General features: G+C 49.7%; 2 protein-coding genes across 6 annotated transcripts; one reads left to right on the top strand and one right to left on the bottom strand.

Moving 5' to 3' along the window:
- Positions 1-119: 119 nt before the first annotated feature.
- On the top strand, positions 120-18,198 carry ORAI2 (ORAI calcium release-activated calcium modulator 2). Of its 4 annotated transcripts, XM_016146530.2 has the most exons (4): positions 7,281-7,434; positions 7,960-8,125; positions 10,674-10,911; positions 14,834-18,198. In XM_016146530.2, the coding sequence occupies exons 3-4, from the start codon at positions 10,687-10,689 to the stop codon at positions 15,371-15,373; spliced, it is 765 nt and encodes a 254-aa protein (XP_016002016.1). In that variant the 5' UTR covers positions 7,281-7,434; positions 7,960-8,125; positions 10,674-10,686; the 3' UTR covers positions 15,374-18,198. The 4 variants fall into 4 exon arrangements, with proteins under 4 accessions (XP_036081238.1, XP_016002016.1, XP_016002014.1 ...); XM_036225345.1 differs by lacking the exons at positions 7,281-7,434; positions 7,960-8,125 and adding an exon at positions 120-6,915; XM_016146528.2 differs by lacking the exon at positions 7,960-8,125.
- A 1,376-nt stretch (positions 18,199-19,574) lies between these two features.
- Positions 19,575-26,033, bottom strand: ALKBH4 (alkB homolog 4, lysine demethylase). 2 transcript variants are annotated; one of them, XM_016146525.2, is made up of 4 exons: positions 25,881-25,991; positions 23,733-23,914; positions 23,359-23,556; positions 19,575-20,472 (listed from the first exon to the last, which is right to left on the bottom strand). In XM_016146525.2, exons 2-4 carry the CDS (start codon positions 23,784-23,786, stop codon positions 19,885-19,887), a joined length of 840 nt encoding a protein of 279 aa, XP_016002011.1. In that variant the 5' UTR covers positions 23,787-23,914; positions 25,881-25,991; the 3' UTR covers positions 19,575-19,884. The 2 variants fall into 2 exon arrangements, with proteins under 2 accessions (XP_016002011.1, XP_016002010.1); XM_016146524.2 differs by lacking the exon at positions 23,733-23,914 and having other exon boundaries at positions 25,881-26,033.
- Positions 26,034-26,074: the final 41 nt, after the last annotated feature.

Below are 26,074 nucleotides of genomic sequence, written 5' to 3'. Positions count from 1 at the left end.
TGAAACCTGTGTTTCTTTTTGGTCAGGGACTGGTTGATCAGTTTGTGTTTTGGTTTTTGTTTCTCTGTCTTTGACAGAGGTCAAAGGTTGGTTTCCTTATCTCCGCCTGCCCTTCCCCCACCCCCCAATATGTGTCACAGCTCTTGCTTTGAGTCTGCATCTTGAATCTCATGGTATTGTCTTGCACTGAAAACTGGAGGATGCCAGAGCTCCAAGCCCAACAACTTGGGTTCAAGCCTTGATTCTGCCTCTGATGAAACAGGAAACTTTGGGCGAGTCACTTCCTGCCTCTGCCTGATGCACCTGACCAAGAGCTTAGTGAGGCAGGTGTGTGTGGGCGAAGACTGAACAAATAGGATACCAGGCGGCATGTTTATGTTTTACACCTTTACTACATTTTAGAAGATGACATTTAGGTAGGAAACGTCCTGTAGCAGTTTCTGACAGTTTGTAAGGGGTTATCAATACCTCGGTTGAATAACTCAGTCTTCTTCAGGATATTGTTTGAGAAAAGGGAACAATTAGATGTCATCAGTGAGAAGGGAGCAGGTGATAACTGAGAGGACCCCCTCCCCTCAAAAAAGCCATGGCAAGGAGAGAATCATTAAGTAATGACCTTATCGATTAGCTCATGGGCGGGAAGAAATCTAAATTGAAAAGGTATATATAACTTGGTTGTCTCAGGAAAATTCATGTATAAGAATTCTGATTTACCAGGCAAGTTAGGAGTTTGTTCACTTATTCATCAGACATTTATTGAGCACTAAGTGACAGCCCTATGCCAGGCCTAGTTATTTGTATTAGAATACTCTTTGCTCTTTAACTAGGTGTCCCATATAGATTTACCAAACGAGATTTATAAACACATAGGTCTGGAAACTTGTCCAAGCCACCTAGCAATAAGTGGTAGACGTGGCCTTTGAATGCAAGTAGTATGACTCCAGAATCCATCATCAGAGCCCCTGCTGTGCTGCTCTGAGGAAGAAGCTGTGTGTAGCCCAAATCTGGTAGGGAGGAGTTCCCCAGGGCTGCTGTTTTGGTTCCGGGCTGTAGAATGTAGGCCCCTCCTTTAATAAGCTCCCTGGTACATTTGTGTGTGTGTGTAATAGTATATCATAATATGTCATAGTTTTAAATATAATTGATCCTCATTTTTCATGAGTTCTATGTTTGTGGATTAACTAACATTTATTTGTAACACCAAAGTTAATACTCGTACTTTTGCAGATATGTGCAGGGTGGCAAAAATTTGAGTTGCCTAATGCACACATGCCAAGCTGAGGTCAAACATGGTAACGCTCTACCTTCTTGTTTCAGTTCAAACTTATCTATTTAATGGCAGGGCGTTTGGGGTTTTTGTTTTGTTTTTTGTTTTTTTTTTTTGCAATTTTTGCTTTTTGGTTATTTCTCTGTTTAAAATGGCCCCCAAGTGTAGTGCTGAAGTGCTGTCTAGTGTTCCTAAGTTCAAGAATGCTGCACTGAGCCTTAGATAAGCTTCGTTCAGGCATGAGTTGTAGCGCTCTTGGCTGTGATTCAACATTAATGAATCAGTAATATATATTTATTAACAAAGGTGTCTTTAAACAAAAATACATGACACAAAGTTATGTATTGATCAACTGATTTTCTGACCAGTCTCACAGGAACTCAACCTTAAATTTGCTTGATCAGTTATGGTTCAGCATTTGCTACTTAAAGTGTTCTTGGTGACTCTAGAACATGTCTACTGTGAATGAGAATCAGTTGTATGTATATGGAGAGTGAGTGAATATGCATGAGCAAGCCTAACCTTAGAGATGTGTTTCCTAAAGCAGGAAATTGTACTTTGTGGCTGTGTTCCCTGATGCTTGCACCTGGAGAATCAAGCAGCTAGACTGATCAGTCCCATTTTAAATATAGGCCCACAGATATCACACAGGAACCCAGCACTCCCCACCTAGCCTTAGGTTTTCCCTTCACTGTCCCACTTTCTAAAAGGTACTTCTAAATGTCCACTCTCCTTAGATCCCCATCTCTAGCCCCCACCCAGCAGGTTACTGTGTCCTAGAGCATGGAGAAAGCAGAAGCTTCAGGCCAACCCCTCATGCCCCCTCCCTGCTTCATCCACCAGCCCAGGGCATGGACATGAACATCAGAGCCAGTGTGCCCTGCTGTCCCTCCTGGTACAATGTAGAGCACTTCTCCCCATTCTTCTGGACCTGCCAGCCCCGCCATCAGCAAGCACCTATGGGGTCTCCCATGGTGAAACAACAAAACAGAAGCCCTTGTCTCCAGGTTCTCTATCACCCATTTCACTCCCTTCTCAGCCACATGCCCCAAGAGCTCTCTGTGTTCACTTCCACCTCTTTGCCCTCATCCCTGTCCAAGTTTTCATCCCCATCACTCCACTGAAATCCTTCTAGGCTTGCCAACTCCAGCCCCTTGGTGCCCTTCTATACAATTTTCCAAACCACTCAGCCTTCCTGACAGTACTGCCTCCCGTCTTTGTGTCTTTCCCTTGCCTGCTTCTCTGCTCATACTGCATGTTGGGGTGGCTCGGGACGCTATCTTAGTGTCATCTGTCGACACTCAGGCCCCAGGATCTCATCTAGCCCATGGCTTTACATACTGTCATCACCAATGCCTTCTGGGTTTGTGGCTTCCACTTCCCTTTGGAGCCTCAGACCCATGTCCACCTTGCCTACCTGATACCTCTCCTTGAATGTCTCATGGCACCTAGAACTTAATGTAAGAATAACAAGTTTTTTGCCCCCTAAGCACATCCTTTCATCTTTCCACCTTGGTAAATTGCACCACCATTCAGACAGTTGCTTGAGCCCCTAACCTAGGAGTCAGGGTCATCCTTGGTTCTTGTTTTTCACACTTTCTCCCCACACCTATTCATCAGCATGTCCTGGGCCTGTTCACTCTCATCTCTGCCTCGTTCACCCCAGTCCACACCACCAGCATCTCTAGCTGGGATGGATGTTGTGACCTCTTTCTATTTAAGCACATCCCCTCCCCCAAAAACTGTGTCACACAGCAGCCTGAGTGATCTTTTAAAAGCAGAAATTAGATCCTGTCACCCCTCTGTTTTAAGACCCTGATGGTTTCCCTTACACTTTAAGTAGGAGCTGCAAGGCCCAGTTATCCAGACCTGCCTCCTCTTGTGCCCTGCTCTGCTCACTCTTGCTCCCAAAAGCCCCATCTCGAAGCTGTTCCTGCCTCAGGAACTCTGCACTTGATCTGCCTGTTTTGTTCTGTTGGTCCTCAGCTTTCTACCCATCCACCACCACTGTTCTGTTTCATTTTCTAACAGTACCCATCATTTGTTTACTTATCTACACCCTGCCACACCAGCACCCTCCTCACCCCCAAATTGTTCTTTGCTGTACCCCTAGTGCCAGCACAGTGCTTGGGATGGAATAAATGCTCAATAAATGTCAGTTAGGTGACAATGCAAATCCCAGTGATTGAAAGCGAATGGGTAAGTTGTTCATGCCTGAAAAAAAACTGCTTCTATGACAGGAAGAACGTAAGAGTAGATGTATGTGGTTATATATATTTGTCAGAGACTGCTAAAGTGATCCCCACAGTGCAGCATTGCCAGTCGAGAAGCTGCCTAGAAACCCCAGACCACCAGCACACATCCCCAGAGACTGGTTCACCATAGTTCAGGCCCCAAGTAGTTGAATAGATTCCACTGTGGATCTCCCTGCCCCATACCTTGAGAAACACGGTTTGGAGCATATTAAGTGTCATTACTATTTTAAATTCACTTCTCTGTTTCTAACATTTATCTTTTGGAAAATTAAAAAATCGAGTTAGAGAAGTGATGTTGTTGACTTTTGGAAACAGGAATATAAATCTGGTTTCCAGGCTACATGGAAAGAGCTGTGTGGAAATGTTTCCTTTGGAATCATCATTGGAAAAAGGCATGTTTTCTCTTCCCCTTTGGAAGTTAAGTTAAATGTTTACTATTAGGCATACTGGACTGAAGTGGGCTGCAATTGCCATATATTAACTTGTCTCAAAGAGAATACCCTTAGAAATTAACCTGGGGCAAGTCCTATGAGGCAGTACTCAGTTTTCTTATTCCATAGAATACAGCAAATGTTTATTGAACACCAACTAAATCCAAAGGATTCCTAAGGGCACTTTGTTAGGCAGTGGGGATGATGGTAAGCAATATAGCCCTTGCCTTCTGATCACAGACAGACGGGCCAATGCAGTGTAGAACAGGGTGCTGTGTGGGCATGTGATCCAGGCCTCTGACATGAGGGAGGGCTGAGCTGAGCTCATGAGTAGTTTGGTCACGCAGAACTACTAAAAAAGCAAGCTGAAGAGAGAGCAGATGCCCTGCCATGGTCTCTAAATCATGTTAAGGGAACTGGAGTTGATTCCAGGGAAACTGAAGGGCTAGGGGTGGAATGTGGAGACTTGAGGGGAATTTTTACTTTGCAGTGTGAAAAATAGATAGGAAGGGGACAAGTGGGAAGTTCTTGCAGTAATGCAGATTGGAGGCAATGATGGCCTGAATTAGCATAGAGGCCAGTGGGGAAAGGGAGAAATGGGGATGATTCCAGAGACATTTAGGAGAATTCACAGGACTTGATGGGGGAAGGTGGAGTCAGGAATGACAGCAGACCTATAGTGTCACCAGCCAGGTGGATGATAGAACAGCCTCTGAAGTGGGTGATTCAGGAAGTGGAGCAAGTATGTGAGGGAAAGATGATGAATTCAGCTGTGGGCATGGTGAAGTTTGGGATATGCCCTGCCAGGCTGGGAGGAGATCTGGGCTAGGAGTCATTAGGCTTCTGAAACAAAATGAGGCCAGTTAGGAAGAAATGAAGAGCAGAGGACCCAGACAGAACCCTGAGAAACATCTAGGAGACAGACAGTAGAGGAGGAACCTGCACAGGTGGAAAAAAGAGGTGGAGTCATCAAAGCAAAAATCATTTCTAGATGGAAGGAGAGGTACCCAATAACAGATGAGGCAATGGCTGAAATATCTTCTGGATGTAATAATACAATGTTTGTGGACTGCAGAGGACTGAGGAGGAAATTAAGGAAGTGATGACAGCTATTTTATGAAGTGGGGAAAGATGGTAGCAGGAGAGGTTGGAAGGAGTCAGGCTGGAGAAGAAAGGAGACTGAGGAGGAAAGGTGGGTCTCAGCAGGGTCAAGGAAGAGAGGTGGTGAATTGAATGAGGAAGGTTGAGAACTGAGTGAGAAAGCATCAGAAAGGGAGATACTTGAATTTAAGATTCCACAGAAAGTGATGACAAGGGCTAGGCCATAGGATTGAATGGCTAAGGGGACAACTGGTGTGTCAGGGGACTGGATACATTGTCCTGTCAGCTATGTGGCTATTCCAGATGATAAGACCTGTGATGGAAAGGAAAGCAGAGGCCACGGTCTTCCTTAAATGAGGGGCATGCATTAATGAGGAAGACTAGCAGGTGGTTCACCACTGGGATATGCCTCAAAGAATTGATCTTTTTCAAATGTGAGGTAGCTGAGGCCTTGGGAGCAGAAGCAACTTGCCAAGGCCAACCAACTAGGGAAATAACTGCCTAAACTAGCCTGGGCATCTGCTGGGTGGCTAGTACTTGTAGACCTTTACCTGAACCTCCTTCCCCTCTGTGTAACACCCACTCAACTACCTGGGCACCTGAGGGGGCCCTCCAACCATTAGTACTGTGATTATTCAATCTCTCTCCTTTCAAAATGGTGCCGTCACCTTCCTCAATCTTCTAGCGGTAAGAAAAGCCATTTTCTGTGTTTCATAGGAAACTAGCTCTGACAAGCACTGGTAATTATGACATATTTTGCTTCTGTCCAGGCCTGCTTGATAAATGCTTGGGGTGGGGGCATCGCTGACTGGAATTGGAAACTTTGTAAAGGATGTGCACTCAGGCTTCAAGGCTCAGAGCTCAACAAGCAAATGACACCGTTGCTGAAAGAATTCTTATGTATGACGCAACTACTGTAGTTTACAGTGTTTTTCTTCCTGTTTTCCAGGTCATTTTAGGAAGAGCTTGAGGTTTGAAAGCCACAGTATGATTATTTTTAAAGGATTTTGCCCCCTGAAATTCAAACGACCCCTTTTGTGTAGTCATGAGGGTGGGACAGTAATCAGACCCCAGGATTTTCCTATAACCTTTATTAGGGCAGTAACCAAAGGGGGAACAAGCTTAGCCTGTTTTGTGTCCTCCTTGATCAAAAAGTATCATTTTTGGATAAATGTGTCACCGTTCATTGCTGTTTGACAGATGAAAATATCCTATGTAGGGCATACAGGAAGGACTGGCGGTCTGGCACGGAGGGTTGATATGAACCCATCTCGCCTTGTGTGAATCATCCATGTGCACTTCCTGAAAAGTACCTTCCTGTAATAAAACCGGGGAGTTCACCATTACTCGTGAGAGATTCCTTGCAGCAGCGAATGAAAGGGGCCAGGTCACCGCAGAAACACCTTCACCCCAGGCACCCTGCGGTCTGAGAACACCAGAACAGCTCAGCGCGCGTCCACCAGGGTTAGGATCCCGAGGTTGTAGCTTCTGGGTTAGGTCCTCGAGGGTCTCGCGGGGTCTGAGAGTGTAGGGTATGTTTATGGGTGACCAGCTGACAGATTTGGCTTGCGCTCTGCGTAGTGCCACTGTTCAACCAGGCAAACTCGGGCGTAGCCAACTGGCCGTTCCCAAACAGCCTGCCCCTCTACCTCTTTGTCTCACGCTACCCACCTCACTCCCGCCCATCCTGCAGTCTGATAAAAGAATCCCTTTTCCCTTTTCTTTCAGGGTGCGCCCTTTTGGCTTTTTCTCCTCCACACAACCAATGACCGATTCCGGGCTTCCTTCGGGGCTCACCCTAAGAACCCCGCGCGGGTCCAATAGAGCCTATCCTGCCCTGGACTTGCTGGACAGACCCAGGGTGAGAGCACAGCCTCATCGTCCTGTCGCTGGGGCCCAGGGTGACCAAGCAGCCGTCGTGGGGATGGGAGAGCGAGGGATGCCCGGGCTTCCAGCTCCCCTGGTGGCCGCCGCCGCGCCAATCCCTCTGTCTACTGCTATCCGCGGGGCGCCTGGGGACAGAGATGTGCACCCTTCGAGGGTTTTTGCACCGGAACGCCATGTGAGTCCACACACCGGGGCACCCCGCCCCTCCAGGCTCGCTGGTCACGTGGCCTGCAGCGCCCCCGCAAGCAGGTCACGTGACTGCGGCGGTTGCCTTGGCAGCGGCTGCGGCGGACTGGCGGGCGGGGGCGGAGTAACTGGCGGAGGCGGGGCTGAGGGGGACCTGGCGGGACTCGCGGAAGGAGGGGCCGCGCTTGGCGCCCCAGCCCGGCCACAGGGCCACAGGGCCACAGGTCCACACGGCCACGCCAGCGCCTCCGGCAGCGCGCTTGAGCTGGAGCCGAGCCGGGCCGGGTTGGGCTGGCAGAGCAGCTCGGTGAGTGCGCGTCGCTGGGGAGGTCTGGTGGGGGGTAGGTGGGTCCCGCCCCGTCTGCGAGACCGGAGTTGCACCAGGAGACTCGACAGGGGAAGAAACAGGCTTTCTCCAAGGCAGGCTCAAGATGAGATGGCTGCGGGCTTGAGGGGAAGCCAGGTGACCCCAACCCCACAGGATCCCCGGGCGGGGTGCGGTGCCAAGAGGACTGGGAGGTCGAGGCGCGGGGCTGAGTCTGGGTCCTGCGGCCGCTGGGGCTTTCCAGGAGAAAGGATGGAGATGCAGATGGACGCCTCTGGGAGACCCCTATGGGGGTTCCTGAGGCCCCGCCCCGTGCGGGTGTAACAGAGAGAATCAGAAACAGACATTTCTTCGTAGCATTCGCCATTACTTGCGCCCCAGATGCTTAAAGGAAGTTAAGATAGACAAACCCCAAACCCATTCTCTGGACGAGTTTCAAACACGCCTGCCAAAAGAGAGTTCCCGTTAATGTACCAGATCTCCTTTCTCTGACTGCCCCTTATATAGAAACAAAGGAAAACCCCACAAGATTTGCCCAGGGGAGCATCTTTGGAGCCTCTGCCACCTGACAGAAATATCGGACTCCATCTTGTTGCACCCAACCCCCTGTCACAGCTGAGTGTGAGGACCAGACTTTGCCCCTCCCCAAGCAGGGAAGGAGACTTAGCACAAGGTAGGACGCTGGCGCTGGCAGGGTTAGGATGGACTCGAATTAGGTCTGGGCTGCTCCCTCTGCAGGAAATGGCTTTCTATCTTCAGGACCCAGGCTCCAACCTGACAGACAGCCCTTCCTTCCCACCCCCGCCACTCTGAGGATGTTTGCAAGGCTGCTGTGACTGCCCTGGCCATCCTCCGAAGGACAAGTTCAGACCTCAGAGCCGCTGAAGCTCTCCATGGCCATTCTCGAACTTGAGCCCAGCCCTTGCTCATTGGTGGCCCCAGTGCTTCCTTCTTCTTCACCCCATACATGCCTTTGTCCTTTTGGAGGCTACTAAGCTCTCCTGACCCTTCCAGTTAGCCAGTCATGTCAGTGGGCACATAGACCAGGCTGACCCCTGGTTGTTCCCCTCACCAGCTCCTTCCATGCCCCATGGCAGGGCACCATAAGAGAAAGTCCAGCACAGTCATACTGCCTGGTCGGCCAGGGTTCCATTACTCCCTGCATCCTGCCTTCTCTCCCCAACCCTCACCACACCACCATTTCCGTGACTCCCTCTGTAGCCAGCCTTCCTGCCATGTCTCCCTGCCTCTCAGAACCCTCCCAGGTGGGCAGCATCTTGTCTTTGAGGGAGGGTCCCTCTTTGCCAGTATTGCCTTCACTACCTTGTCCTTCTTATTCCTTGTCCTTGCTCCCTAGCAGGTACCTTCTGCCTGCCCAAAGATGAGGCAGCCAGTTTCTCCTCTGCTCCCTTGGCCCTCACACCCCCTCCACTAAAACAGCATTAGCTCATTGGATGAGAATCACTCCCTTATATCACTTGCATGGGAACTCACAGGATCCTCACTTCTTTCATCTTTGATGCCTAAGTACCAGATGTAGTCTTACCTTAGGATGGAGAATGGATACTCTGAGGGAGAAAAGGTTATGCTTTTTCATTCCTCCATATGCAGTACACTGTTTTCATCTCACCTATAGGCCCACTTCTGTTACATGTGAAAGAAAAAGAGTGCATTTCCAAATGATGCCACTCTAAGTTATTTGGAGCTAGCCAATGGATTGGCTAGTGAACAACATTCCCCTGAATTCTCCCCCAGGGAGGGGACCTTCCAGTGATTGTAGTGCTTGAAAGCGATGCTTCTGGCTGCAGACATGGGCAAGAGGGCAGTGACCAAGGCTTCCAAGTTGGTATTCCTATAATGATCTAGTAATCGGCATCCCTGGCAGAAACAGAAGAGCACAAAACTGTTCCCTAGTGTCCTGTTGGCCAGTAAAAGCTGTACCTCCACAGCCTGGCAGTGAACAAAGAGGAATGTACCACAAAACAGAGAGCTCTTCCCAATTCCAGGACCTTCCCATAGAATCCTTTTAGAGGATAGCATTGATGGATCAGGTTTGGGGTACTTCCTCTGTTGCTGACCTTGGTAAACACCCCTGACCCCGCCTACCCACCCCCAGCTTTGCTCCCTGGTATCCAGAAACCCTGATCTGTTTGTAATAGCCTTAAGTAGGCTTTTCATGGGACCTATTCCAGCCTGAACACACAAGTTAATATCTGATGCCAACTGATCTGTGAGGTGCCTGTGCCCTTAAAGCCTGCCCTGCAGGTTCATTAGAGCTGATTCGGGCGTGTTGCCACATGGGTTGGCCCCTTGGGCCACACGAGACTGCCAATCCCTATTGGATTAGTGGAGATTTGGGTTTAGGTTCACAAATCTCAACAAGATCTTCATTTCGTGTTATTGTCACACTAGATGCCTACCTGGGATGACTCCAAGGGTTTCCAGTCTCCATTTCTCCATGAAACATGCTCATGTTAGTGGATTTAGTTTTTCATTTTGCTAAAGGCTTTCATTGCGGCCTGGATGTGGCTTTACTTTATGTATATAAGCCGAGTATTTTTTAGGGTAAACTGTGCTGATTAAGAGTTAAGTTGGATTTGAGAAACTAGAGGCTGTTTGGATATAAGTATTTCATGGTTGACACCTGGACATTGAAAAAGCAGTTCTAAGTTTACATACAGGTCAGTCATCTTGTTTAAGATCCCTGTAGGGTGGGGATATCCCCATGTGAGAATGAGTGAGGTCAGCAAAGCCAGGTGTCAGGCTCAGGATCACATAGTCGAGTCACATTAAGGCTTGGTAACTTAAGGTTCTAGGATCTTTCTAAATGTTACAGCTCCCACTCTCTGAAGGTAGGTACAAATTGGAGGATTGCTTACATGTTCTTGGCCAACCTTGAATTCTGTTCACCAAGAGCCATACTCAACTGGAGCCCTTCTGAGCTCAGGATGGGAAGCCGGACTCCAGCTTTGCAGAGGAACAACGTTGGACACTGGCGGTTCCTGGAAATGCACTCCTGACCCTCCTCTCCTGCAGATGGTCCCCATGTTCCCTTGTGGGGACTGCATCAGAAACAGAGACCCACAGTCCCCTGGCCTCCATGGCTCTAGTGTAGGGTGTATACAACAGGCCCCAGAAGAGGTTAACTGAGCTTGGATTCTGGCTTTTGCAGGCCCAGGAACCCTCTGGGATGCCTGAGTGTGTTTCTCTCCCACCCCCAGCCTGGCTCCCATCATGAGTGCTGAGCTCAACGTGCCTATGGACCCCGCCACTCCTGCCTGCTCTGATCCTGGCCACAAGGGTATGGATTACCGGGACTGGGTCCGCCGCAGCTACCTGGAACTGGTCACCTCCAACCATCACTCCGTGCAGGCCCTCTCCTGGAGGAAGCTCTACCTGAGCAGGGCCAAGCTGAAGGCCTCCAGCCGCACCTCCGCCCTCCTCTCAGGCTTTGCCATGGTGAGTGCAAACACTTGGTGGGAACACAGCCTACAATATGGGCTCTAGATGCTTCTGGAAGCAGAGCACTGCCTCAGGGCCCCACAGGCAGCCAGGATGAACCATTAGGAAGTCTGTCCACATTCCATCTCCTTCAAGGAGACTCTGTCAACCAGAGGGTTTGCTAGGGGATCCAGAGGAGTCTCCAAGCCTCAGAGCCCACAGAAAGCCCCAGTCTCATGTTCACATAAAGAATTTGCCTGGCAAGGAGGTTAGGGTAGTAATTAAAATAGCTTCAGGGTACAGGGTTTCCTGGAGAAAAGTACTTGCATCTGCCCATCTTGGAAATCTCAGGGACTTGAGCAGAAACTGTGAGACTGATTGGGGTTTACTCATTATAGTGCCCGGGGTGTAGATGCCCCCAAATGTGGCCTCTGGGGTGACGAAGCAGAGCCTCTGGCCTCGCTCCCGGCTGCCCAGCTGCGGCTTTTCTTCTGATTCATCCTCCCAAACAAGAGTCAGTCCTGGGAAAAACCAACCCGCTGAGAAGGGACGTGTTGCCTCTTAACTCCAAAATCCCCAACCCACATCCCTTCAGGGAATTATCCCAGAGGGCACAGATGTCAGTAGTCAGAGCTCTAGGCACTGTGGCCACCCCCTCTCCCTGTTGTATTCCCAGAGGTTCTATTGGGCTGGAAGCAAGTATTTTTGTTTTTTTTTTTTTAATGTAAAAATAATTGTTGTTTTTCCACAATTCAGAGCTTCAGTTGTCAGATTGGTAGTGCAGAAAATAAAAAGCTGTCAGAGCGAGCTACTGTGCCCACTCCTCTGACAGGGTCTGCTCAGTCATCTATAGAGCCACCATTGGAAAAATGACACCCAGCAGAGTCAGGGCATGACTTCATACAGGGCAGGGCAGAGGTCACCAAACTGAGAGGCAATAAATTTGAGTTTCGGTCTGTAGTTTAAAGCAAAGTCTTATTTTTTTTAAAGCAAAGTTTTTGTTTTTAAAACATAATTATAAAAGTTTACAATTATATGGTATATAACTTTGGCTCATAGTGATTTTATTCTTGTGGTTTCTTTCACCTTAAAAAGACAGAATATTTCCCCAAAGCTTAATTTTAAGGAATATGTATGAGAAGTTCAACCATTGCTATTAAAATTTGAGCTTGATTTCTATATCACAGAAGAAGTATAGTATTGCATTACACTTTGCTGGTCTGTACTTACTATTTTTTTAACTTGGAAAACTCTGAAAAGTATTGCATGATGTAATGCAGTGAGTTTCCTTTCTGTGTGGGGCCCGAGTCTCAGAAATGGCTTCCTGTCTGTAGATGTCATTTTAGACTGTGGCCTTCCAAACACTTGGATTTCCCAACTTAGGGCAACTACCCTGTTTTTCCAGCCAACAAATGCTCACCCAAGTTAAAGGCTTCAAAACCACTCATTTAAAATGTGAAAACAAGCCCTGTGAATAAAGTTATAAAACAAAGAGTGAATTCTAAAGGAGTAGTTCAGGACTTATGGGCAGCCTTCATGGGTATGAAGTGGTCTTAGAATGAGGATGGTGGCCTTCCCGAGATGGGATCCCTGGTTGTGGGCCCCAGAGCGCTATCTGCCCTTAGCTTGGTAAAGGCAGTCACACTTCCCAGGAGTAATTCATTTCTTCAGCATTTATGGAGTGTTTCTTGTGTACCAACAAGTGCTTCCTGAAGCAGCTGGGGATACATTTCAGTGCCCTTGCCTTCTCTTCTGGAAGGTCCCTCCCCGGGAGTCTGCCCCAGCCTAACATGTACCAGAGATTCCACCATAACTGAAAACTGGGAAGCGAGGAAACACCATGGAGCCAAGTCCAGGATGGGGAACACAGCAGTGTGTCCACTTGATCAGATTAATTACCACCAGTGAATCAGATAACTATTCAGACTGTGGTGCAACTTGGGAGAAAGAAATGACCAATACAGATGTCAGATAGCATTTTGGCCATGGAAACCATAGCTCAATAAGGGCAGAGACAAGGAAAAATGAAAACAGGCAGTTTGCTAGGTAGAGTCCCCTCTTTATATTATGTATTCCCAGAATTACAATACTGTTCCTTTGTCCAACAACAAGCAGTTATACCTAACCTTAAACTTATCTCTTCATTTTTATCCTTCTCCTAACACAGAAACCAGTGATCTGAGACTCCCTCTTAAAATCTTTGCATAAACAATAAAAGATGGCCTTTTGGCATTTTCTCCTCTTGAGGTAAAACAGACTGCTTCCTTGTAGGCTTTTTAATCATCTTTGTTTCTTAGCTCGGTGGCCTCTGCAGTTTACAGCATCTTTTTGTTGGGCCATATCCTTTGTGGTAACAAGAGCCTACAACATACCCAGGCCACAGGCACGGAGAAAAAACCACCCCTCAACTCCTGTAATATGGCTACTGTCATTTTGGAGCAGTAATCACTGCTGAGCTTCTGTTCAGCAAGTGTCCACTAGGACCGCGCTTTTTTTTTAACTTACCAAATGTTCTGTCTCTACTGAGAGGATGAGGTTCTCACTCTAAGAGGTGATAGTTGTTAGAAGTTGTGGAAACTTTCTTGTTAATATTTAAAAGCAGGGATGGCTCAGATCTAGGAGCCATCAGTGGATGGGAAAGCCTTCTTCTGGCTTCTCTCTTTCTGCCTCTCTGCCTGCTTCCTTGACTTGTCTGGTTTCTTACCTTTGGGTGCCTGGGATAAGGCCCTTGGTGAGCACCAGAGTCCTTGCTGGGCCTGGATTAAACCCTCCACTGGGGAGGTCCACAGTGCTGGGATGGTGGGGTGGCATGGTGCTGGGCTGTGGAGGGAGCTATTCTGAATGGACTATGGAGGGAGCTATTCTGAATGGACTAGGTCTCACCTTGGGGAAGCTGGGCAGGGCAGGGGCAGGGGCGTGTTGCTTAGTCTGTCGTTTGAAAGCCCCTTAGGGCCTGGGGTGAGCAGGTCCCACTTAAACGGCTATAGGTATTCACTGCGATAGAGATAGTTGGGGCTTCTGGTTCTCTCTGTGGGTCTCCGCCCCGCCCCCCTTTCACTTATCAGTCATTACATGCACATAGTTTAAAAATTAAGTACAATTGATCCTTGAACAACATAGGTTTGAACTGTATGGGTCCACTTACACATGGATTTTCAACTACTCAGGGTGTCAGTGCCCCTAACACCCAGTGCTGTTCAAGGATCAATTTTACTGCTAAAAGGCTTATAACACACACCCCGGAGGCCCCCACTTGCAGCCCTCTCAGTTTCTGCATTTCTAAGTAACATTCAGAGATTGCTGTTTCTTGATTTATCCACCTGTTGGCATCCTGTGACTGTGGTTGATGATTCAGCTCATTGTTCCTGGCCCAGCCCTCTTCCCACAGCTGCCCCTCCTCGCTGTGCTTCTCATGTCCATTTCCATTCCTGGCCTTCCAAGATGCCGACTTCTCCCTCTGCCTTTTGGTCTCAGCTGAGATATGCACCCAGCGGTCTGTGTGATGCTATCCACGTGTGCAGCTCTGAGTCTAGACTCTATCAGGAGCCTCTGTTTTTGCTTTTTTACCTTTTGAAAGTTCAGTTTTTATTTTTTGAAAACAACAGTTGTTTTGCAGCTAAGCCACTGTAGCCTGGCTCTTATATCAACAGCAAAGCCTCATGTTCACGTTCACAGGGAAATGTGGACTCTGCCCTGGCATGGGCTCAGCACCCCAGATACAGCCTACATTCCGTGTCTGGGAAGGCACCCAGAGGGTGACCCCACCCTGTGCTTCTTTAGTTTCTTCTATACTTTTAGACTTTTTCTCAGTGAGATCTTTTCTAACTAATCAGAAAAAAGGGAAAGTTCAAAATAGTTGAACAGCATGGAGGGTGCCCTGTGCTCTTCAAGGGCCTGGAACATGGGTGCCGGGCCCAGCAGTGCCTTCTCTGCCTTGCAGGTGGCCATGGTGGAGGTGCAGCTGGAGACGCAGTACCAGTACCCACGGCCGCTGCTTATCGCCTTCAGTGCCTGCACGACGGTGCTGGTGGCCGTGCACCTCTTCGCCCTGCTCATCAGCACGTGCATCTTGCCCAATGTGGAGGCTGTGAGCAACATCCACAACCTCAACTCCATTAGCGAGTCACCGCACGAGCGCATGCACCCCTACATCGAGCTGGCCTGGGGCTTCTCCACTGTTCTTGGCATCCTGCTCTTCCTGGCCGAGGTCGTGCTGCTCTGCTGGATCAAGTTCCTGCCTGTGGACGCACGCCACCAGCCCGGCCCTGCACCTGGCCCCAGTGGCCACACGGGCTGGCAGGCTGCTCTCGTGTCCACCATCATTATGGTACCTGTGGGCCTCATCTTTGTGGTCTTCACCATCCACTTCTACCGCTCGCTGGTGCGCCACAAAACTGAGCGGCACAACCGTGAGATCGAGGAGCTGCACAAGCTCAAGGTGCAGCTGGACGGGCACGAGCGCAGCCTACAGGTCGTGTGAATCACTTCCCCGCAGGCTGGGGGAGCCTGTGTTTGGGGCAATTTCAAAAATGAAAATTACTCACAAGGCTGCCTAGACACTGCCAGACAGTTCAAGACCAAAGTTTTACTCGTCTTAATGCTGTAAAACCTGAATGATTTTCCCTCAGAATATGGGAATCTTTAAACAAGAGACTCTGTTGCCAAGAGCTTAGGGCAAAGAAAGGCTGAGTCCTTGGCCCTGGGGACTTCCTCAGACAGGAGGCAGGGCTCCCACCCTGTGGTCATCTCAAAGATGTGAAATTAGTGGCCTGGGATGCAGGAAGCCTGGTGAAGGCCCTGAGAGTCAGGGTAGAGTTGTGAGTTTAGATATTTGCCCTGTGACACCTGCAGTGGGCTGCATGGTAGCTGGGTGGCATGTCTGATACTGCCAACTTTCTGTGATTAGGGGGGGACTGTGGCCATTAGATGGGGCACAGGATTATAGCTGGGCCTGGTGCTTCCCTCCCCTGTTCTGAAGGGAGTTAGGTGGCCTGGCTTGTAGGGAAGGCAGGAGTCTGGGGCACGTCAGCCCAGCAGGTGTGGTGCGTGCTCCAGGAGGCGGCACACGTGTAGGGCTGAGGGGAGGCTTCTAAGGGTGGAGGCCTGGCAGGGTCAGGGAGGCGTGTCTGTGGGCATCCTGTGTGAGATGCCCACTTGAGGACGCTATTAACTGAGGGGTGCTCCCAGGCACACTGGACCCAAATGCTTTCTTCCCAGCCAGGCTGGAACCCTGGCCACATTGACCCAGCAAGACCACCAGGTTGAAAAGGGCCCACAGTCCAGAGGCTTCCATCTCTTGGCCATGGAATGCCCCCTGAGGCTGAGTCAGCTGCTCATCTGGGTTGTGGCCACAGAAAGCCAGGAGTACTCGCTCAGGCAGCAGAGCCTACCCATCTCCCTGTTGCCCACAGTGCCCGGCAGCAGGAGGGACAGCCTGGGGGACTTACTTTCTAGACAGGGCTGACCTGGTCTGGTCTGTGGGTGGTGGCACCAGAGGCCACTCCTGGCCAAATGTGGGCCCTGCTTGTGATATGGAACTGCAGGAAGTCACAACCCTACATAGTGCTCCTTCCTGGGCCCTCCAGGTCTCAGCCACACACCGGGGCCCAGCTCACACGTTTACTGCCATGTGCAGGCTGGATTCTGGTGTTTTCACTAAGGGCATTTGGTAGCCTGTGTTCTTGGGCTGTTCACATACAGGCTGCAGCTCAGCTTTCCTGTGAGCATGCTGCGCCCTGAGCTGCTTTTAAAAACTACATTGACCATGTTGGCCAGCAGCCACCTGGAGGAGGCCTTTTCATTTGTTTTCACAAATCATCATTGGACTTCATGCTCTGATGCTTTTCTATCAACAGCCTAATATCTCCATGGGGCCTAGGTTACTTGTGTCAAGAAATCCTGGCTGGCCCAGCTTAAGTTTCTGGAAATGTGACCTACTGGTGAGAACATAAACCTTAACATGTAACTCTGAAATGCTGAGGGGCATTCTGGGAACTGTACTGAGAATCACCATTGTCAGTGGTGACACTTATGGGAAGCCTGGCCATGGTGCCCCAGCAGGCCAGAGGAGTCCTGGCGTCTTCCAAAGGGCATGTCCCTTGCATCTTCTGCAGAAATTTGTCACGACTTGCTTGCTCTCTAGTGCATGTTTCCTCTTTCCCAGAGCCTTGTCGAAAAGGCTTATCTGGTTTACTGTTTGCTTTGCAAAAGAATGTCAGCGTCACTGCAAGACAGTCATTTTGTGTCTTGACAGTGACAAGATAAGCTCACTCTTCCCCAATGCTGGGAGCAGGCAGCAAGCCCTATCTCTGGCCTGAGTCTTTTGAGAGTGGCCATGCTGGGTTCACTCTTGCCAACCACTTTCCTGGGCCATCTGGTGCCCCGGCCCTAAGTGTGCCCGCCCCAGGGAGTGCCACGCTTCCCAGACTGGAAAGTACACCCCATTGCCAATAGGGGCCAGCTGTTATGCCTGATCTGTTGGGCAGCGCTTTTGGCGTGGCCACATCAAAAGTCAGACACTAGGTGCCCAATGACAGTGCCACAGGGGTAGTAAAGATGCCACATACCATGTTTAAACAGACTGGGAAAATAACATTCTTGTAATTCTTTGTTCTCTCATCCAGCGCACTTTTCCAGTTCTGACCTTTCTAGAGGCATGAGGCAGTTTCCGTGGGAACATAGAGGACCATGTGTCTTGGGGTTGATAGGTGGAGAGGACGACAAGCTCGGTGTAACCCCGGAACTTGCTATATGGAAGATAAGCTGCTAGATAAGCTGCAGGAACAACTCAGCAGGGCAGTTTGGGGGAGGGGCTGGAAAATTATAGGCTAGAAATTTGGATCCTGGAGGTTTAACCTGATTGTGGAGCATTCCAGTACAGTGGCCTCTGTGCTGAAGCGCCATGGGCTGCCCTGGGGCCAGCATGGGCTTGCCCTATTTCCCTCCGAGCAGAGCCTTCCTGGTGCTCATAAAACTAACACCCACAGATATTGAGGGCCATTCCAAAGTGGAACACAGTCTCCATTTAGTACCTGACTAGAAGTTTCAAAACTCAAAAGTGTTTCTATTTTAGAAACTGCCAGGGTAGAAGGTTATTTTAGTGTCTTCTAGGAAGGTCTGTGGAGGATAAAACCACATAAGCCTGTGTGTATCGGAGGCTCATCTGCGGTCTTTGCCTGCCTTGTGCTAATTCATTCATTATGCATGACACTGTGTAGATCATGTATAGTGTGCAAAACCCCTATCCTGTGAATGGATTTTTAAATAGTTGCCCTGGATTAAACTGAATAAACAAGCTATGAGTCACTCTTTCTGCTCTGGAATGCTGCGGGTAGCCCCTGGTCCTTCCCTGGTGTCTGCTGCATCCTGGACCCTAAAGCTCCTCTCCTGCCTTCTAATTGCTGGTCACCAGCCAGTGCCTTAGCAGGTTTCCCAGGTAAGGCAGGTGGATTTCTCTGGAATGGACAGACAGGGCACTCAGAGCCAGGCACAACACGGGGCTCCTGCCAAGTGGTGCCCTGAGAGAATGGCGCATCTCTGTCTGTTGCTTCCTTTCCCAGAAACAGCAAGGGGCAGGCCCACAGGGAGCTGCATTCCAACAGAGCCATCTGGACAGGGGTGGCTTGAAGGCCTGTACATCCTCCAGGAGAGTCCCTGCACCTTGGTCCCAATGGACTTCCTTCAATCCCAGGAACTTGTGGTTCCGGGCTGAAGCCAGGAATCTGGGTAGGCGGCAGGAATGCAGATCCCTCCCTGTCTGGTGAAACTCGTGAAGCAGCTCCCATATATTCCGTTTTGTAACAGTTGCCTAGTTCCCTACTGAAGTAGAGGGCCCCTTCTAGGAAAGAATATTTGTCCTTTGTTAATTTTCTGGCACTTCAACCCAGTCTCTTAGGAATTAGGTTGCAAAGCTGCTGGCACTACTATATGGAAAAGTTCTGCCAATATAGGGGGCTAGACTGCCACTGCAGCCCAGAGGGAGGACTCCCCAGGTCTTGGGGACCCGAAAGGCCTGGGCTCAGTGCAGAGCTCCATTCCAGCAAACTGGCTCTGACCTATTTTCCCAGTGAGCCTAGCAAGCCTGCTGTAGCTGGGCCCACTTGCTGACCAGCTGACCTGCCGAGAAGGCTGTCCTGATTTGGAGCTTCTAAAAGGTAGAGGGTTAGGGTTCAGAGCCCTGGGTGGGGCCTGGCAGGGCAAGGTGGGACAGGACTGAGCAGAGACCCTGAGGCAGGCCCATTTAGAACGTACTAAATCCTCCCCAGTCTCCGCTGTCCCCACAGGGTGCTGGGGACACTACAGGTAAGTTCTGCGCAAGTCTCGGCAGAAATAACCCAAAGGGTGCTCCCTGGACTGAGCTCAGCCCCTTCCTGCCCCCATTGTCAGGACCAGCCTGGGCCTCACCACCCTACCTTGCAAACAACCAACCAACCCCCAAGTTTCCTCGACATCGTTCCAAAACAGGACAGGCTGAGGAATGTCAGCAGACTCCCCAACTTATTCTGGAAGAAGATGCTTCCGTATTAATGTGTTCTCACAGGCTCCTGCCTTCTCCTAGTCTGAGACCACCAAGCATTAGCACAAATGAAACTGTACAACGAATGTCTGGTGCTTAAGCATGCTGTGTGCAGGCACAGCCACCTAAAATACGGGGACAGAGAAACCTCACTGAGAGAGATAGATAAAGGAGAAAATGGTTGTAAGTGGTGCCAATATTTTTTTACACTCAAATGCCACTGCCCTCAAATTGTGACAAATTAAATAACCCAAACAAGTAGCCACGATGCAGGTCAAAGGGGACTGACTGGAGGCACATCCCCATCAAAACCAGTTCCATGGCATCAGTGTGTCAGCAGTCTTCTCTGAAAAACTAATGAGTTGAGAAGCAAGACCCTGTACTGGGCTCCCTGCTTCACTCCTGGCAAAGGGTCAACTATGGAGCTAGTGCCTCTGGCTAGGCCCAGTGCCAGCTCCTGTCTCCAGGGAGGCGGCTCACATGGGTCTTCCCTGAAAGGAGAGAGAGATTTGCAGGAGCTCCTGCCCCAGTTCTTGCTGCTTCCCACCAGGACAGAATTCAGCCGACAGCTCCCTGAAGGTGGCGCACACACGGCGAGCCTCAATATGTCTTCGGTGGATAGCATGCTTCCACTGGTGCCGCGCAGCTCCACTGAGCACCAGTAGAGAGCGACGGGGTAAAGGAATGGCCACCTCCACCTCCTGGCACAGGACAGACCTGCTAGGAGCCATCACACCTTCTACCAAGGCCTCTGGGAAGCCAGATGGGGCCAGGCAGAGCAGTAGGCTGCCAGGTGCCTCCCGGGACATGGACAGCACGGTGGGGGACAGAAGGTTGAGGCTCACCAGCCGTTCCCCCCACAGCCAGGTGTCGTCTAGGTGGGGGTCGATGGCTGAGCCCCGTTCTGGGCAGTAGTCCAGGTTACACTGCTCCACGGGCCGGAAGTCCTCCAGGATGGGGTAAAGGCCCATTCTCCGCACCACTTCCCGGCTGTAGCTGGGGAGGCCTTGGAAGCCAGTAGTCTTGAGCTTCTGTTTCCGAAAGTTGACTTTAGGGCCATAATCCTGAAGATGAGGACAAAAAGGAAGTGGAGAAGTGTCTGAGTTTATAGAGATGGTACCACAGAGTAGGTCTGAAGAATTCAATCACAGTGACTGAGAAAAGCGAAAATTTCTGATATCATGGGTCTGACATTCCAGCATAAGAGGCCAACACCACAGAGGTATAAATGAACAGCACATATCAGATCACAGTAAATGCTGAAAAAGAAATAAAGTGAAAAGGGTGCATACAAAGTTTCAGGGGCTGTATTAGCCCAGGTGCCCCAGAAAGCAGAACTAGAGACAAAAGGCTCATGTGCAGGTAGAGTATCCACAACATGATGCCAAGAAGTCGGGATCTTGGAAGAATGAGCAGAGAGGGAAGGAAGGCCAATCAGAGGCAGCATTATCGAGATGGGCACCACTGGGGTTCAGAACAAGGAAGAACAGTTACCAGATAACCCAGCAGTTCCACTCCTAATGCATACCCAAGAGAAATGACAACACGTGTCTATACAGAAAGCTACACATGAATATTCATGGCAACATTATTCACAATGGCCAAAAAGTGTTAACAACCCAAGCAGTCACCAACAGATAAATGGATAAAACAAATGGTGGCATATCCATACGATGGAATGTAACTGTCATAAAAAGCAATGAAGCACTGACACATGCTGCAAAGTGATGAACCCTGAAACATTATGCTAAGTGAAAGACACCAGACACAAAAGATCATATTATCATATAATCCCATTTACACGAAATGTCCAGAATAGGCTAATCCACAGAGAAAGGAGATTAATGGTTGCCAGGGGATGGGGGAATAGAGTGACTGCTAATGAGTACGGGTTTCCTTTGAGGTAATGAAAATATTCCAGAATTAGACACTACAATGTAAATATACTAAAAATCAAATCACTGAATTGTACATTTTAAATGGGAGAATTTTATGGTATGCAACTTCTATCTATAAACCAAACAACAACAACAAAATTTTAGGGAGGTGCCTTCGAGAATATGCCTCAGATTTGTGGTCTGAGGAATGAAAGAGGGGGGTGTTTCTCTGCCAACCTTTGCCTTCACTGGTCCCCCCTGCCCTTAGTGGAAGGGAGCGCCATCAGGTGGAACTGTTTTTCTCCTTCCAGGTTCTGCATATCTCGGAGTGCTTGGGAAAGCTGGCTCCTGCAGGCCAACCCTAGGCAGTGGCAGGCAGAAAGCCTGAGATGGGAGTGCCAAAGGATGAGAAGCTGGAGCCTTTAAGGAACAGTGAGGAAGCTGGTGTGACTGCTGTGGGGGATACCGGAGAACAGCAGTGGAAACAAGGGTTTGGCTGGTAGCAAGTACAAGGCCTTCCAGGGCATTGTAAGGACTCCGTGTTTATGTTGAGATGGGAGGCCTGGAGAGTCTGTAACAGCAGTGACAGGATCTAATAGAACAGTGACATGATCTGGTGAGGCGTCACTAGAGTCACTTGCCTACTAAAAACTGAAGAGGGGTGAGGGCTGGAAAGGTATGTTCTCAGATTCAGGACAGGTTTTGAAAGAAGAAAGAGCTGACAGTAATTACCAACAAGAGACAGAGAAATCTAGAGAGATCCAAGGTTTGCAGCCTGCACAGGTGGAAGATGGAATTTACTAACACATGGACACTGCAGGGGGCGCTGGTGTGGGCAAAGAGCCAAAGCTCAGTTTAGGGTCTGAGAAATAGAGGTCTGGGCTGGAGATACAAATATGGGAGTCCCAAACACAGAGACAGTGTGCAGAACTGGCAAATGGGTGTCTGGAGCAGGAAGAGAAGAGGCCCAAAGACTGAGCCTGAGAACCCACCATTGGGTTTAGGACATGGAAGTCAGTGATGGAAGTGGTTTTTGAGTAGGTTAAGGGGGAACAGGAGGAGAGGAATTGAAGACGGTGAGAATCAACAACTCTTTTAAGGAATTCTGCTGCAGAGACGAGAAAGAGAGAGAGTTTACCAGTAGGCTGGTGGAAAAGATCCAATCGAGACAAAATTCACTTTTGGGAGAGAGGGAAGTGCTGAACAAGGTCTCCTGAGTAAAATGGATGTATCCAGCAAACAGCCAGAGGGGACATGGAGAGAAACCCTGGAAACAGGCAAGAAGGGAACAGTACCTACCTAGGGCAGGCAGGTGTGCAGATGCGCCTGTTTTCTCAGAGAGGCAAGATCATGAGTGGAGAATGAGGAGGGGAAAAGAGGTTAGAAGGCAGTAAAGCAGACAAGGTCAGTATGACCGTTGGAGCAGGAAGGGCCCAGAGCCAGGGAAATCCGCCAGCAGGCTGTGCGTGAGTCCAAGGGAGGGGAGCTGTAACTGACCAGGGCTGTGGTAAAGCAGAAAGAGTATGACATGAAGGAGAATAAGCAAGGGGGCACCTAAGGAAGTAACTGTAATAACTGGCCATTGTACAGGTAAGGAAAGACGATGAGAGGGGGAGCAAAAATAAAAAGGTGGCCAAATAGATGGCTCATGGGTCCTGGTAGGGGCAAGGATTGCTAGGGATGAGGAATAGATGGAGTGAACTGACAGAGAGGACCAGGATTCAGGGAGAGGGGGCTATGATCCCTGACAAAGGGGAGGTCTAGGACTTGGAGGCCTGAGGATACATGAAACTTCGGCACAGAAGGCATCTGGTAGCCTTCAAGAAACCTTTCCTGACAGTCACTAGCACTAGCCCAGCTGGAGCGAGGGCAGAAAGAGCTGAAGTGCCATCTGCCTTAAGGGCCCTAGATCATCAGCATCCTGTTGGGAAGGTGAGCAGGCCAAGCAGGCTGGGCATGCCCCTGGTATGGCTGCCAAGGCGGGTGCTGAGTGGGAGGTGAGTGAAGGGGCTTTGCAGAGTGGCTGTCCTCTCTGATAGGCTGACCTCCATCCTTAGTTCTGGGCCAGCCTACCTGCTTCCTCCGTCCAGACTGTGAGAGCTTCCAGGGCTCACGGTCCATCAGCTGCACCATCTCAGTTTCTTCCTCTCGGGTCACGAAGTCCTCTAACAGTGTCACACCAGGGAAAGGGAAGGCCCAGCCTTCAAAGTCAGACTCTTCAGCCCCAACGGCCCAGCCAGTGTCCGAGTAGTAAATAAAACGGTGTGTTTTCTGAAAAAGAAAGATGGCGGTCCTGGAGCCCTTGGAGCCTGCCCTCCAGAAGCCTTCTTGGGAGCAGCCCCTGCCCAATGCTTTGTTCTCCCCTGAAGCCACTTTGGAAGACAGCTGGAGTCTAGAAGGAGGTCGAATGCCTGCCTGGGGCTGCCTCCTGAGAAAGGTTCTCTCACCTTCCTCATCTGTAAAAAGGAAGAGCATCCGCATAACCATTTTTCATTTTCCATTTCATAGATGAGGTGACCAAGGCTCAGCAAAGTTAGCCAGAACCAGCTTGAGGCTGCACAACTGGGGAATAGCCTGGGAGTCCACACTGTTCCTGTATCGCTGCAGGGTATCTTCTGTCCTCCCCAGCCTTGTGAGGATTAAAAGAGAGGACAGGTATAAAAGCATCCAGCTTAGACCAGGAGTTTAAGAAATATGCTACCCCTAGAGCTGAGGCCCCAGAGCTGTCCAGAGGGTGAGCAGCACATGCTAGGAGGCCAAAAGGGAGACACCCTCTTCAGCCCAGGTGGGGATGTCTCTGCACCCTTCCCTCTTTTGTAGCAGCCAGAGGTGCTGCCTGAATTTCCTTTCATAAAAGAGCAGAATTTGCAAGTCATCCACAAGGAGTGCCGGGCTAACGACTTCCTGCTGCAGTGCCTCTGGATCTGCCTTAGTTTTTAAAGGACCCCATCCTCATCTTGGACCGCTCTCAGCCACTGACCCAGCATAGGCCCGGCCATTTCTGCACAACATGGGACTCCACTAACGGGTAGTTTTGCCCTGGAGCTTCCAGCTGGGTTGTCCATGACTTTGTCAGGGCCACTTGGCAGTCTGAGGTTCTTCCTGACCAATTAATTCTGCTTCCTCTCTCTTTATGTTCCATAGGCATGCTTCCACCCCATCTTTGAACCACCGTGTCCTCTTGTCTCTCACACCTCACATGGGACATATTAAAAATGGGGAGTCATCCTAGACATTTTGCTTCTCCCTCAGCCATCAGGCTGGGAAGGTGCCACCCCCACAGTTCAGACCTTTGGCACTTTAAAAAAATCTTTTTAATTATGGTAAATTAAATAACATAAAATTTATCATCTTAATAATCTTTTAAGTATACAGTTCAGTGTGTTATATATATTCACCCTGTTGTGCAATCAATCTCCAGAACTTTTTCACCCTGCAAAATTAAAACTCCCCCTTTTCCTTTCCTCGGTCTCTGGCAAACACTGTTCTACTTTCTATCTCTATGACTTTGACTGTTCTAGGTATCTCATGTAAGTGCAATCATACATCATTTGTCCTTTTGTGACTGGCTTATTTCACTTAGCATAATGTCCTCAAAGGTCATCCAGGTTGTAACATGTGTCAAAATTTCCTTTCTCTTTAAGGCTAAATAATATTCTGCTGTATATATGTACTGATTATCAATTTTTGCTTATAATAGACACCTGGGTTGCTTCTACCTTTTAGCTTTTGTAAATAATGCTGCTATGAACACGGGTGTGCACATATCTCAAGACCCAGCTTGCAAACTTTTTGTGTATGTCCCCAGAACTGCTAGATCATGTGGTAATTCTACTTCTTATTTTCTAAGGAACCATCATACTGTTTTCCACAGGATCTTTGCACTTTACCAGAGACACTGCAACAGTTTCTTCACTGGCTTCCCAGCCTTCATGCCTTGCTACCAGCTCCCAGGATCATTCTAAAAATCACACGTAACTTCTTTTAAAACCCTTCAGGAGCTGTCTATGGCACTCAGGACAAGCTCAGCCTACACAGTGGCCCCACACACAAGGTTCTCTGTAGTCAATTCCCGACCTCAATTCCCTCACCTGAAGAAGTATCACCTACCTTCCAAGCACAAGCCTCTACCCCGCGGGTTTACCTAAGGAGTTTCCCTAGATGTAACGACCTTGCAACCAACGAAAAGACGTCCAGACCCAGTTCAAAGGCTGAGTCCTTTTTTCGTTAATTGGAATTAATTTCCTCCTCGTTCATTTCCGTCCTAGGCCTTCTGGGCACCTTTGCCCTGGTCTTCGGCACCCTCTACTCTTTCCACTTCGTCTCCCCACAGGCCAGTAAAGCTCCCAGGCCCAGACTCGGGAGGCCTACGTGGAGGTTTGCTGTCGGACTCCCCCCAGGTCCCAGAGGTGAGCTGTGGTAGGGCTGTAGCCACGTCTCGGCCCCTTCCCCATTCCGAACTCACTCCTCAAAGCCCGCATCTCCTCATCCCGCAACGTCGCCACCGCAAGGGCCCCTATTCATGGCCTATCTGGGCTTTAGCTTCCCTATATGAAGAATGGAGTTGTGGGCGCGCCCCCTCTCCCAACCCTTACCTGTGGGGGATGCTGCCAGGGTGGGTCACCTCCGCGCTGCCGCTCGCAGATCAGACAGGTCCGAACGCCCTTACAGCCGCACTCTCGAAGGACCTCGGGGGCCGCCACCACCGCAGCCGCCATTGCTGCGTCCTGGAAGCCAGTGCGCAGGCGCAGGGCCGCGGGGCTCTTTGGGAGTTGCAGTCCACACGCTG

Source organism: Rousettus aegyptiacus, unplaced genomic scaffold, assembly GCF_014176215.1.
Source record: "Rousettus aegyptiacus isolate mRouAeg1 unplaced genomic scaffold, mRouAeg1.p scaffold_m13_p_8, whole genome shotgun sequence".
NCBI classification, from domain to species: domain Eukaryota; kingdom Metazoa; phylum Chordata; class Mammalia; order Chiroptera; family Pteropodidae; genus Rousettus; species Rousettus aegyptiacus.
This window is presented reverse-complemented; position numbering and strand designations above follow the sequence as displayed.